Source organism: Nycticebus coucang, chromosome 3 (genome assembly GCF_027406575.1).
Source record: "Nycticebus coucang isolate mNycCou1 chromosome 3, mNycCou1.pri, whole genome shotgun sequence".
In the NCBI taxonomy this organism is placed as follows: Eukaryota; Metazoa; Chordata; class Mammalia; order Primates; family Lorisidae; genus Nycticebus; species Nycticebus coucang.
Genome location: NC_069782.1, coordinates 61,866,194 through 61,880,658, shown reverse-complemented (window position 1 = coordinate 61,880,658; position 14,465 = coordinate 61,866,194). Strand labels below are relative to the sequence as shown.

Sequence of the window (14,465 nt, the reverse complement as noted above, 5' to 3'; positions counted from 1 at the left end):
CCCCCATCTCTACAAAGAACAGAAAAATTAGCTAGGCATGGTGGTAGCTAATGTGCACCTGTAGTCCTAGCTACTTGGGAAGCTGAGGCAGAAGGATTGCTTGAGCTCAGAAGTTTGAAGTTACAGTGAGCTGTGTTCATGCCAGTGCACTTCAGCATGGATGACAGAACAAGACCCTGTCTCTTAAAAAAAAGAAAAGAAAAAGGAAACTCTTCTGATTATAGCTAGGACTTAGGGAACAGATAGGATAGCCTGACATTTAGCTCCCCATGAGCAAGAATCATGTTTTGGGCCAGATATGTGATCCCAGCACTCTAGTAGACTGAGGCAGGTGGACTGCCTGAGCTCACAGGTTTGAGACCAGCCCGAGCCACAGCAAGACCCCGTCTCTAAAAAAATAGCCAGGCGTTGTGACCGGTGCCTGTAGTCCCAGCTACTCAGGAGGCTGAGGCAAGAGAATCACTTGAGCCCAGGAGTCTCAGGTTTCTGTGAGCTATGACACCACAACTCTCTACTGAGGGCGACAAAATAAAACTGCTTCAAAAAAAATTTTTTTTTTGTTCATTTTTAAGGTCTGGTTTATCAGGTTGCTCAGTAAGCATTTAAGTGAATGATGATTAACCAACCAGCTACTACAGTTCAGGTGGATTTTCCTGTCCTAAATGTTTTGAAGCCAAGTGAAAAGAATGCATTTGAAGTTACCATGTGCTGTGCAGTGTTTAAGTTTGCAAATGACTCCTACAAGGAAAAAAAGGAAAAAAGTCTGTCCCTTTGTTTACCTTGGGAAACTCTCCCAGTTGGTGCTGTGGCCTCTTGGGGCGGGGCTGTTCTGTGGGCGGGACTGTGCTGTGGGGCGGGACTATATTGTGGGCGGGACTGTTAAATGGGGCGGGGCTGTGCTATGGGGCGGGGCTGTTCTGTGAGCGGGACTGTGCTATGGGGCGGGGCTGTTCTAGGCCCTGCACTGTGCTGAGCAGCGACCCTGGCCTCCAATCCTCCGTGCAGGTTATGACAACCACAAATGTCTCTTCAAATATCACTGAATGTCCCTGAAAGACAAACATCTCCCCAGATGAGAAGCACTGGTTTACATGTTAATAATACAAAAGAAAAATACAGGAACCCGGTCCACGCTCCCGCCCAGGAGACAGTCGACTCGACGTCCGGTTCGCCCTTACCGGTGGGTTCCCACTCTAGGACGCCGTCAGCAGAGCGCCCTTTCCCTGTGACTCCCGCCACATGCCCTGTGGGGCCGGCTTCAGAGCCATGGCGACAGAGGAGAAGAAGCCAGAGACCGAGGCTGTCAGAGCACAGCCAACGCCTTCCTCGTCAGCCACTCAAAGCAAGCCCACACCCATTAAACCAAACTGCTCTCTAAAATTCACCCTTGCTGGCTCCTCTGTGAAATTCAGCCCAAATGGAGAGTGGCTGGCAAGTTCATCTGCTGATAAACTCATTAAAATTTGGGGAGCATTCAATCCTATAATTCCTCTACTAGGCATATACCCAGAAGACCAAAAATCACATCATAACAAAGATATTTGTACCAGAATGTTTATTGCAGCCCAATTCATAATTGCTAAGTCATGGAAAAAGCCCAAGTGCCCATCGATCCACGAATGGATTAATAAATTGTGGTATATGTACACCATGGAATATTATGCAGCCTTAAAGAAAGATGGAGACTTTACCTCTTTCATGTTTACATGGATGGATCTGGAACATATTCTTCTTAGTAAAGTATCTCAAGAATGGAAGAAAAAGTATCCAATGTACTCAGCCCTACTATGAAACTAATTTATGGCTTTCATATGAAAGCTATAACCCAGTTATAACCTAAGCATGGGGAAGGGGGAGAGGGAAGGGAGGGAGGGGGGAGGTGGGCAGAGTAAGGGTGATTAGTGGGATTACACCTGCGGTGCATCTTACAAGGGTGTATGTGAAATTTAGTAAATGTAGAATGTAAATATCTTAACACAATAACTAAGAAAATGCCAGGAAGGCTATGTTAATCAGTGTGATGAAAATGTGTCAAACGTCTATAAAACCAGTATATGGTGCCCCATGATCGCATTAATGTACACAGCTATGATTTAATAAAAAAAAAATAAAAGAAATTTGGGGAGCATATGATGGGAAATTAGAGAAAACCATATCTGGTCACAAACTGGGAATATCTGACGTAGCCTGGTCATCAGATTCCAACCTCCTTGTTTCTGCCTCAGATGATAAAACCTTGAAGATATGGGATGTAAGCTCGGGAAAGTGTCTGAAAACTGTGAAGGGGCGCAGTAATTGTGTCTTTTGCTGTAACTTCAACCCCCAGTCCGACCCCATTGTCTCAGGCTCGTTTGATGAGAGCGTGAGGATATGGGATGTGAAGACAGGGAAGTGCCTCAAGACTTTGCCGGCACACTTGGATCCGGTCTCAGCCTTTCATTTTAATCATATGGATCCTTGATAGTTTCAAGTAGCTATGACAGTCTCTGTTGCATCCGGTACACAAACTCTGGCCAGTGCCTGAAGATGCTCATCGAGGGTGACAACCCCCCAGTGTCATTCATCAGGTTTTCTCTGAATGGAAAATGTGTCTTGGCTGCCATGCTGGACAACACCCTGAAGCTCTGGGACTACAGCAAGGGGAAGTGCCTGAAGACATACCCTGGCCACAAGAATGAGAAATACTGCATATTTGCCAATTTCTCAGTCACTGGTGGGAAGTGGATCGTATCCGGTTCAGAGAACAGCCTGGTTTACATTTGGAACCTTCAGACAAAAGAGATTGTACAGAAACTACAAGGCCATACAGATGTTGTGATTTCAACAGCTTGTCACCCAACAGAGAACATCATCGCCTCAGGGCACTAGAAAAGGACAAAATGATTAAGCTGTGGAAGAGCAACTGCTAAGCCCTTGGCTACCCCGAGAGACTGTCGGGACTTATCTGGATCGGCAAGAACAGTGGGTGTCGTGGATGTGGCCCTGGTCTGGGTCTGGGGACCTGGGCAGGGCCTGACTTGAGCCCTCTCCTCTTTGAAGACGATTTGGCTGAGGGGGAGTGGACCACTGGAAAGTCCTAATTTCCTGGTGACATTTCTTGCCAATTCTTCTAACACTGTCTAGGGAAGTGTTCCTAGTCTGTATTGTGTTCAGAGTCAACAAAAATTTTTAATTTTTTATTACAAAAGGGTGAAGTTCAATTTATCATGAGTTGTGTTTTTCCAGTAAACGTTCTGTATCCCTTGATATTCTGCCCCAGTGCGATGCTGTGACCCATCTCCCCACCATGGCTCTGGCCTGCTGGCCTCTCCCGCCTCATCCTCTGTGGTCCTGGTCTCGGTGTCAAGTAGTTGCTCTAAAACATGGCTCCAGCTGTTCATGATTCCTGCCTGTCATAGTACCCAGCGTATTTTCAAGTCTTTTCTGGAAACATAGCATTGTAAGGTTATTTCCATGTAAAGAATCTTTGTGTCCTGGGATTCACAGTTCATGTGCTGACAGCATGGAGATCATGGTTTCCCCATCCATCCCACTGATGTTCAGACCACAACCAGCAGTACAGACCATGATAAAAGGAGGGAGTTTGTGAAAAAAAAAAATAATAAAAATACAAAAGTTTCTATTTTTTTATCTAGCAACATCCTATCTTCCTAGAGTAACCACAATGAACAGTGGTTTTCCTTCCTACACATTTTGTATGCATGTGTAAGCACACATATGTGTTCACAGAAGTATGTGTATAGCACATATGACCTGTTAAAAATAGGCTCAAGCTAGAATTTGGTTATTGAATCTGCTTTGTTTTTCACTTAAAATGTTTATCCATGTTAACACTTCCCTCCTCAGTGGCAGCATGTTATTGCCTTGTTTGAATTTACTATGAGTTATTTGGCCAGTGCTTCACCGGTAGACATAGGATGCAATATCCATTCATCATGACTAGCAGTGATTACAGATTTCTGCTATTACAAAGAACTATTATGACATGAACTTTTTTTTTTTTTGAGATAGAGTCTCACTCTTGTCATCCAGGCTAAAGCAACCTCAAACTCTTGGGCTTGAGGTATCCTCTTGCCTCAACCTCCCAAGTACTTAGATAGGCTTGGGCCACAATGCCTAACTAGTTTTTAGTTTTAGTAGAGACAGGGTCTCACTCTTGCTCAGACTGGTCTCGACCTCCTAAGCTCAAGCAATCCACCTGCCTTGGCCTGTAATCACACTCTGGGATTACAGGTGTGAGCCACCACATCCAGCCACAAACATTTTTTATATCTATATAAAGTCCATAGATTCTAGTTCACATATGTGGGTATTTTTACAAGATATTTCAGAACATCTGACCCGCTGGGTATGAGCACTTAAAATCCTGACTTTGCAAAGAGCCTTTATTAATTCACCGTGAGGCCCAGATTGAACTGGCATTTGGAGACGTCCAAAGCACATCTTGAAAGGAAGATGGTTTTGAGACTGGCCAGGGAGTTATCTCTGGAGACTAAAGTTTGCCTATGTTAAGGTGAAAAATAAAATGTAAATCTTATTTTTATTCACACTCTTTTCTCTAGAAGGGCTGACCATTTTGTATTTGTATTTCTTAATTTGTCCAGTTTTTCCCTTTTTATTGGTTAATGAATTTGCAAGAACACTTCATGTAAGATGTATTAACTCAAGAAAGTGGGCAGATTTTCTCTGCCCTACATCTAGTTGCAGTACGATCAGTACAACCTTCAGGGTAGCATCCAGGAAAGAGCTATCAATGGACTTCAAAAATGCTCTTTTTTTTTTTTCAGCTGAAAAGAATAGGTTGTAAACTAGTCTAGACTGTAATATTTCATTTTGGGGGTATAATTATATATGCATAGATAGAAAAATAAGGAGGGATATTTATCAAAATGCTAATAGTTGCTATTTTTTGCAAGAATATTATAGGAAACAATTGCCTTCTCACAGTGATTATGTAAGACTTTGTAATCATGAAAAAATAACAATAAAAATAAAATATTGACTTGCTTTTGAACTGGTAATTCTACTTTTGGAAATTTACTTAAACAAATTAAACCAAAATGTGAATTTAAGTCTTGTGGACACAAGATGCTTCTTGCAAGTGTTATTAGTGATGGCAAAAGTTAGAAAGAACCTAAATTCTTTCTAGACGTGTCCAGGGTAGAACAATAACAGATCTTCTGGCTTTAATACTTCTTTGATTTAATATTTGGCATGATTTTAATGCGATGGCTCTGAAGAGCACATGTTAAACATTTTTGATGTTGTAAGAAGTATAAAAGCATGTATCAAAATATTTATGCACTGTACGTTTACAACTATACTTAAAATTAAAAAATAGCAACTATAATATACCATCTGTTACCCACCAGTCTTTTACCCATATGGTTTTACTGACTGCTCACAGCAGTCATATGAAGTAGGCTTGTTATCCCAAGGAATAATGGTGGTGGTGACGTGGGGCCAAGAGAGATTAAGTGGCTTCCCCCCACCAAAATCATACTGTGGCTGGGTAAAGACCCAGAGATCTAAACTCAAGTTTGTCAATCTTGAGATGATGATTATAATAATAACAACTGTTGTGCCTAGGAGTTCCACAAAGACCACACTGCCAAACAAATTTAAAGAGGAGTCTTTTTATTGAAGAGCCTGTGGGCAACTGCCTTGGTGTTCCAACATGGGGTTTCTGAGAGCAGCCCCGAGTGCCTAAGGGGTCGGGTTTTTAAGGCTTAGTCTGCATCCTGGTTGGCATGCAGGCTGCTCAGGTGCATCTGGGTAGGGTAACAAACAAGCATTGTACAGAAGCAGAATTTTGCGGTTTGTCAGTCATATGTCAGATACCTTTGTTTTAATATTTTCCCCTATACATTTTAGTTTCAGTACTTTCCCCCCATACAACTTAGTTTTAGTACTTTCTCAACTTGGTATTGTTTAAAAGTCAGTCCAGAAACAGTTGGTACCTCCTGGTCTGTTTCCCAGGGAGTTAGCCGAACAAGAAATTTGTAGTGAACTAGAAGCAAGAAATTACTTAGTACTTTCCCATCTGTCTTGGGAATGAACTAGATTTATTTCAATTTTTTTGAAAGCTTGCAGTCTGGAAATTTGCCAGGAGTTAGCCCAGGAGTTAACTGGTATTTTTCCATTATATCCTAGGCCTGACACCTTTCTATCTTAGCCTAGGCCTACTAGTCCTAACACAACAATAGTAGTAGCAGTTAAAAGCCAAGAAAAAAAAACAAGGGAGTTTACTAAGCAATCAATGGGCTTGTTGCCTAATATGCACAGATGCCAATACCAGGTCATCAGGTTTTAAGAAAAGAAATGCTTTATGCAAGTCACTGGCAAAGAGACAAGAGAAAACTATGGTTGCAGGCTTGGTTCATTGGGCATGCTCAGGTGATGTGACTTTCACTGGTGGGGGGAGTCTTAGCAACTGAAAAACAACATGTGGTATTATTACATAAAAGTTGGACCAGATTGATCTGCTGCAGTTACATGACTAGAGAAGTATTATCATTACTTATATTTGATCATTAAGATTAAGAATGCTCTAATATGTTATTTTCTATTTTCTAAATTTTTATGTGCACATATTATTCCTGCCTTACAGTGTGGAATAAACTTTTATAGAGACTTATCTGCCAGGCACAGTGGCTCACACCTATAATCCTAGCACTCTGGGAGGCGGAGGCAGGCAGATTGCTTGAGCTCACAAGTTTGAGTTCAACACCTGCCTGAGCTAGAGAGAGACCCTGTCTCTAAAAATAGCTGGGCATTGTAGTGGGTGCCAGTCCTAGCAGTTGGGACTAGTTCACTGTGGAGTAAAATACCACTGGCGTTAATCTCCTCTGAGGAATCGGTGGGAGAGAGGCATTTTCCTCTCATCACCACAACAGAGGATTTTCCTCTGTGATAAGGGATGTTAAGCCCTCCTGCCGATATCTCAGAGCTTGAGCTGTTACCTTGGTCTCTGCCCCAGCCAAATGCAAATCTCCACAGCGGGTATCTGCTTTGTCTGTTTAATAGACAGAAATGACCTAGAAGGTGTATCTTTTCTAGGACTTGCCACAGTTTCTTCTATGGACGTTGTTTTCCTCAGAGTGTTCACAGACTTAGCAGGGTATTTGTGTAAGTTGTATTCCCAATAGACCAGAGTTACAGGAAAGGCTGGAAACTTGTTCAGATAAGAAATTTAGCAATGGCCGGCTTAAAGGTAAATTAGCTGACTTTTCTTTGTTCTGACTCCTTCAGCTAGCTTACTTTTTAATTTTCCCTTTTGCCGGGGGTACCCTTCCCTGCCAAGAATGGGGTCTTCAGTCCCCATTCTGCCTGCAGTCCTCTGTATAAATGAGCATGAGAGCAACATACCTTCATATCTCACAGAATTATTAGGAAGAGTCAGTTAGATGAAGATTACTATGCTGTAAAGTGCAGTACCTAGCAAATAGTATGTGCTTATAAGTACTGATGAGGGAATATATTATACATAATTATAACCTGCATAATTCCCTGCCCTATTAAAAGCACAACAACTCGATTAATGGAGCAGAAAACCCAGAAATAGACCCAAATATACTTGGTCACTGGATTTTAATGATGACACCAGAGAAATCCAATGGTGGTGGATCAATTGTATATTCACATGGAAAAATAAATCAGCCTTGATCCCTACCTCACACCAAATGCAAAAATTACATCCAGGGGTGGCACCTGTGGCTCAGTGGATAGGGCGCCAGCTCCATATACTGAGGCTGGGGAGTTTGAATCTGGCCCCAGCCAAACTGCAACAAAAAATAGCTGGATGTTGTGGTGGGCTCCTGTAGTTCCAGCTACTTGGGAGGCTGAGGCAAGAGAATCACCTAAGCCCACGAGTTAGAGGTTGCTGTGAGCTGTGATGCCACGGTACTATACTGAGGGCGATAAAGTGAGACTCTGTCTCTAAAAAAAAAAAATTAAATCCAGATGGATTGTAGACCTAATTATGAAAATTAAGACTAAGTGTGGTGGCTTATGCCTGTGATCCTAGTGCTTTGGGAGGCTGAGGCAGGAGGATCACTTACGCCCAGGAGTTTAAGACCAGCCTAAGCAAAATAGTGAAACCTCCATCTCTACACAAAATAGAAAAATTACTCAGGCATTGTGGCATGTGCCTATAGTTCCAGCTGCTTTGGAAGCTGAGACAGGGGAATTGCTTGAGCCCAGGAGGTTGCAATAAGCTATGATTGCACCAATGCACTCCAGCCTAGGTCATGGAACTAAATGCCTGTGGCTCAGTGGGTAGGGCGCTAGCCCCATATACCGAGGGTGGTGGGTTTCAACCCAGCCCCAGCCAAACTGCAACAAAAATATAGCCAGGCATTGTGGTGGGCGCCTGTAGTCCCAGCTACTCGGGAGGCTGAGGCAAGAGAAACGCCTAAGCCCAGGAGTTGGAGGTTGCTGTGAGCTATGATGCTACAGCACTTTATTGAGGGCGGCATAGCGAGACTCCGTCTCAAAAAAAAAAAAAAGTTAAAGCTTCAGGAGAAAAGAAAACACAGGAGAACATCTTCACAGCCTGGGAGTAGGCAAAGATTACTTAGGACAAGAAAGCAAAAAGCATTAAAGAAAATGCAGATGAATAGGGCTTCATTAGCATTAAAAACTTCTGCTCATTAAAAGATACAAACAACAAAATGAATAGGCAGATCACACTCTTGGAGGAAATACTCACAAAACTCGAATCTGACAAAGGACTGGTACTATGTCTCTAGAATATATAAAGAAATCCTACTCAAGGGAACCAGCATCAGGCTGCAAGATTGGCCTGTTCATCCTCAACAGCGACCTGGCCAATTTAGGGGTTGAGTGCCTCAGGATGTTAGACTCTGGGGAGGCTTATCTACACCTGGATGTACAGGGAAGTTAGTTTTTTTGCATTTTGTTCCCAGCATCACCTTTGGTCACCCTGTGTTAGTAGCCTCTGAATGCAGCGAGGCCAGGACCCTTCCTAGACATGCACATGGTGGTGTCCAGGCCAGGCAGTGGGTAAAGCCAGTGGCTGTAGCAAGAGCCAGTCGGAACACCCTTCAACTCGAGGTTCCTGAGAACCCACAGCCTCTAAGGAAAGACATGTGGGAGAATGGATGAAGGTTGGCCTTGTCATCAAACCAGGAGGCTACTGAGAACCCAAGGGCTTTAATAAAAGACGGGAGAAGAGGAGAAGGTTGGCCTTGCCATCAAACCAGGAACAACAGTTGAGTATTTGGCACCATGGGCTGATCAAATGGACATGGCCTTGGTTATGACAGTGGAACTTGGGTTTGGAGGACAGAAATTCGTAGAAGATATGATGCCAAAGTTTCACTGGTTGAGGAATCTGTTCCCATCTTTGGATATAGAGCTTGGTGGTGGAAGACCTGACACTGTCTGTCAGTGTGCAGAAGCAGAAGCAGACATGATTGCACCTGGCAGTGCCATTATGAGGCGTGAAGACTCCAGATCTGTAAGCGAACTGTTAAGAAATGTTTGCTCAGAAGCTGCTCAGAAATGTTCTCTTGATTGATGAAACCACAAGGAGCTCAGTGTTTCTGCTCACGAGTTCTCCTTTTTACTGGAGAACAGGAACACTGACCACCAAATCAGACTGCAGGCAGCACTGCTTTGAAGCAATTACTCACTCAGTGATAAAAATATTTTATGCAGTATGTTTTAAGAGGTTATCAATTGGTGTTTATAACTCATTTTTAGTGATATAATTGAAAGATTAGTGTGGTGAAATAGTTTTTACTGAGAGATTTGATTTTTATAAGGAGTAAATATATGGCCGTATTAAAGCCACAAATGGAAATGTGTCTTACTGCCTAACAGGGCATATTGGCCACTATGAAAAACTTTTTATATTTCTACAAAAATTTTCTATTTCTCAGCTTTCCAAATACAAAGGAAATGCTTATATTTTCCCTTAAAAAAAAAAAAAAAGAAAGAAAGAAAAGAAATCCTAGTTAGGATTGAGTTGGTTGAGCAGAAGACTTGAGCAGAAAAGTCATACAGGAAAGCAGGCAACAAGCACTTGTAAAGATGCTCGATGTCTTTAGCTGGTGAGAAATGCAAATCACAGCCACAACTGGGTGACAACAGCTAGAACAGAAGGCTGTGAATAAAGGGAACTGTTGGCTGAGCTGTGGATCAAATCCCAGGTCTAACAATTACTTGCTGTGTAACCTTGAACAAGCAAATGCACTGCCCTTGGCCTCATCTTGCCCTTGACCTGTTGTTATGACTTCCTAGGAGTTGCCACTCCCATCATCACTATCATTTTCATTGTCTTCATCACTGCTAAGTTGGGAAAAATGGAAAGCTGGTGGGGAGGCTACAAGCTCAGAACTTACCTGAAAACCTTTCCTCTCCCCTTACCTTTCAAGCCACTCTCACCTGAAGGTGTGCGTGGGCAGACACGTGAATGTAATTTCTTTTCCCAGGGGTCTTTGTGTCGGTATTTATGCCACCAACTCTGTTGAGGCTTGTCAATACATCATCAGTCAAGCCAAGGTGAACATCTTGCTGGTTGAAAATGATCAACAGTTACAGAAAATCCTTTCGGTAAATTCTTATCTAGTCCTGCTCTCCAAAGTCTCCCAAGGGACCCCAGGGCTCTGGTCAGTAGCCTCGTGCTCCCAGGTAGATACTAACAATAAGGTGGGGTGGTGGTGTTTACTCCATGCACAGGTTCAGCAAGAATCCTCTATGACCACAGCTTCTGATGAAGCTGCTTTTGGGGGGAGCAGAGTGGGAGAGTTTAATTTCCAATTCATATTACCTTAGTTTACCATTCATCCTCCATTAAAGTGTTCATGTATTATTTGATATACATCCAACTATTGATTTTTTTTCCCCTCTCCTCCTCCTCCTCCTCCTCCTCCTTCTTCTTCTTCTTTTGTTAGGCAGGGTCTCCCTCTATTGCCCAGGCTAGAGTGCAGTGGTACCATCACAGCTCACAGCAACCTCAAACTCCTAGGTTGAAGCGATCCTTCTGCCTCAGCCTCCTGAGTAGCTGACATTACAGGTGTGTGGCTAATTTTTTCTATGTTTTGCAGAGCTCTTATTATATTGTTCAGGCTGGTCTCAAACTCCTGATCTCAAGCCATTCTCCTACCACAGCCTCCTAAAGTGCTAGGATTACAGGCATGAGCCACTACACCCACCCTGATGGTTTTCCTTTTAGAGGTATAATTATTTTAAGCTTGTGCTACTTGTAATTTTCTTCATTTCTTGTCAGTCTTAATTTCTGAATGTTTTTCTCCGCTAAATTCCTATTTCACTTTGCTCTGGCATCGTGCTCTTTCCTGAGTGGCTTGTATGTTGCTTTGTGTTCTTCCTTATTAGCTGCATTGCATTCAGTACATTTTTAATTTTATATAGGAATGTTGGTTTGTGAAGTGAATTTTCTTTTGCACTGTGAAATTTGATACCTTTTGATTTTTTTCTGATAGTATCTTGGTGTGGTCATCACTGAAATCTTTTCAGTTTCTCTTGTGGGTTTGAATGTGTTGTTTCCTGAATTGGCTTTTGGTTGGAGGATCCAGAGAGAAGGGGAGTCCTTGACAGCAGGGAGCCTAGATGACTAGATTCAACCTTCAGCTCAAGACTCTTGTGACAGTTTCTTTAATACCTTATCTCTGGGGCCCCTGACCCCTGGGCCTGAGCTCTGCCTCCTCTCCCATCCCTAACTCACCCACCTTAGTCTGTGGAAAAATGTTCTTCCAGGAAACTGACCCCTGGTGCCATAAAGGTTGAGGACTACTGCCCTATTTCATTACTTAGTGTCACAGATTTCTTCCCATTTTACCATCCTGAGAGTTGAGATGTGGGTTACCGTGGACGGTGTCCTCCAATCCGCTGTCAGCTTCATGTGTCCCTACATTTTAGCATCTCTGAAATTAGGGGACATTTTTCAGACTTGACACATTGTGCTGCCGGAACTCTTTTGACTCCTAATTCCTAACCTCATTCAGGAAGGAATTCCTAATCTCTGACCTTCAGCCCGGGGTTTTAAAAAATTACTTTCTTAAATGATGCTTCTGTGGTCCCATGTCATGTCTGTTTGTTCTATGAGCAGAACACACTGTGAGGTGGTGGGTGGTGAATGGGCGGGGGTCCTTCTTCCTACTGTGAACACTAGCTTAATTAGAGTTTTCTGTCACTGGGAAATGCCTTATATCCTCTCCTTGCCCTCAACAACCACCTTGCTGCTGGAGATTCCGGTCCTGCTTCTGGTATTTTCAGCCTTACATGCAGAAAGCAACATCTGGATTATTTCTTATTCCTAGTTTCACTGAAGACACCATTTTGGAGCATTTGTTATTCCAGTCATTTTGTGGGGAAGATTCAAATGAGGGTCCTTACATGCTCCTCCACTGGGGATCTTTGGTTGGGGTAATAATCACGGCTCCTTCCTCCCTTAAACCCCACACTCCTTGTCTCTGCCTCCAAAGCTCCGCCAACCTGCCTCCCCCACCTATCACTCTCCTGGGTTCCCACTCTGGCCATCCGGAACTTTTTACATTCTTCAAATATCTCAAGCTACTGCCTGCTCCAGCCTCTTTGAATGTCTGCTTCTTTCTGGAAAACTCTTATCTGCCTGCTTTGTGGGATTCTGTCTTTTCTCTCCAACCTGAGCCAGAGGCGTGGCTGTAATTACCAGAATGGGCACTGGTAGTGATTTATTCATCAGATTGGCTAAGAAAAGTCAGAGAGGAACCCTCCTTCTTTGGCATGAAAGGATGTGTGAATCCCTAGGTTGGGTCACCTAAACCTTGCAGTGCTAAATATGGGGAGGGGGTTGTTAATCTATCCAGTTCCAGACACCTTCATGGAGGATTTTTGTTGCCTGACTCCAGCTTAAGGGTTGGCTGAATTCTGGCTGCGTGGTGCAGGGAAAAGAGAGAAGGAAAAAGCAAGGAGAGACTTCCTTGAGTTCAACAACCAAGATCCACAATTCTGTGTAGCATATTCGCTCTGAGACGTGTTGTTTTGGGAAGGCTGTTGCCTACATCTACCTCCAACTATTGGAAGGCTGTTGATACAGACCACAAAAAAACCAGCAGTCCCAACTCAGACCATTTAGAGGCAGTTGAGACAAAGAGCAATGTTCTATGGTGTGAGCAGGGAAAAGAGAAGAGCTGGAGTTGCCATAGAGTGAGCTTGGACTCCACCCAGCTTCACTCAGGTTTTCCCAGGGCTGAGTTGCCATGCTGCCCACAGAGAACTGTATTTCAGATTCCATGGAGCAGACTGGAGACTCTAAAGGAGATTGTCCAGTACCGGCTGCTGATGAAAGAGAGCCGTAACAACCTGTACTTTGTAAGTGTGGACCTGGGCGCTGGGGCATGGCCTCGCCAGGGTGAGCGAAGGGAGGGGAGAGGTCTGGAAACAGCAGTGGATCAGACCTCGCCAGGGTGGATGAGAACTTACAAAGGAAGTGGCAGGGTCTTGTAAGGGAAGGTTTGGCCCTTTGAGGAAAGGTGGGAGGTGAGCAAAGGAGGGTGAGGCTGGCCTTGGGAAAGTGGATGGAACCTTTGAGTCATTTTTCTTTTCTCGTGTAAGGGGACTAATGAATGGGAAAATGTCTGTTCTAGCTATTTATTGCTGTGTAACAAAGACCTCCACCAAACTGGTAAGTAAAACCAACCACCATTTATTTTTTATTATTTTTTATGTCTCCATTTTTTGAGACAGAGTCTCATTTTGTTACCCTAGGTAGAGTGCTATGGTGTCACAGCTCACAGCAATCTCAAACTCTTGGGCTTAAGTGATTCTCTTGCCTCACCCTCCTAAGCACCTGTGACTATAGGCACCCACCACAATGCCCGGCTACTTTTAGAGATGGTGGTGGTGGGGGTGTCTCACTCTGATTCAGGCTGGTCTTGAACCCGTGAGCTCAAGAAATCTACCCCCCTCAGCCTTCCAGAGTGCTAGGATTAAGGTGTGAGCTACCGCGCCCAGCCAACAACCACCATTCTATTGCTAATTTTTTTGAGGACATTAAGACAATTGAAATATATACTGAAAATGGCAAATTAGATATGGTAAAACTCACATTAGTTTAGGTTTAAAAATTTTATTTTCACCCAAGCCAGAATTTATTATGATTTTACTTTCCTAGCTTTAACAGCTGCAAAGTCCTCAATAATATTTTTATTAAAACCATTACCGTTTTAAAATATGTAAAAATATGTACATAGGGATTGCAAATTTTTTCTTTTGCTGAAGTCTCCATTGTGGCTTAGATTCAACTGCCATGCTACAGCTTTTACCACTTACTAAAAATTTTGATATTTTAGTCATCATGAACTGTGATTTTAATCATGCATTTTAAAATACTACCTTAAAATATTATTTAACTTGTTTGCCAAGGTTTTAAAAATTTGTACCATAAGCAAGGTTATGAATCTTTACTCGAGTCCCAGACCTGGACTTGGGGGGTCTTC

General features: G+C 43.1%; 1 protein-coding gene and 2 pseudogenes across 1 annotated transcript in view; all 3 read left to right on the top strand.

Annotated features, from left to right (window-relative positions):
• Positions 1–14,465, top strand: part of LOC128582277 (long-chain-fatty-acid--CoA ligase ACSBG2-like) — an 85,514-nt gene that overhangs the window by 13,793 nt on the left and 57,256 nt on the right. The window contains 2 exon segments of the mRNA XM_053586024.1: positions 10,458–10,578; positions 13,255–13,338. Of these exon segments, the coding sequence (XP_053441999.1) occupies positions 10,458–10,578; positions 13,255–13,338 (205 nt within the window).
• LOC128582279 (WD repeat-containing protein 5-like) lies at positions 1,225–2,909 on the top strand (annotated as a pseudogene).
• Positions 8,741–9,541, top strand: LOC128582460 (ribulose-phosphate 3-epimerase-like; annotated as a pseudogene).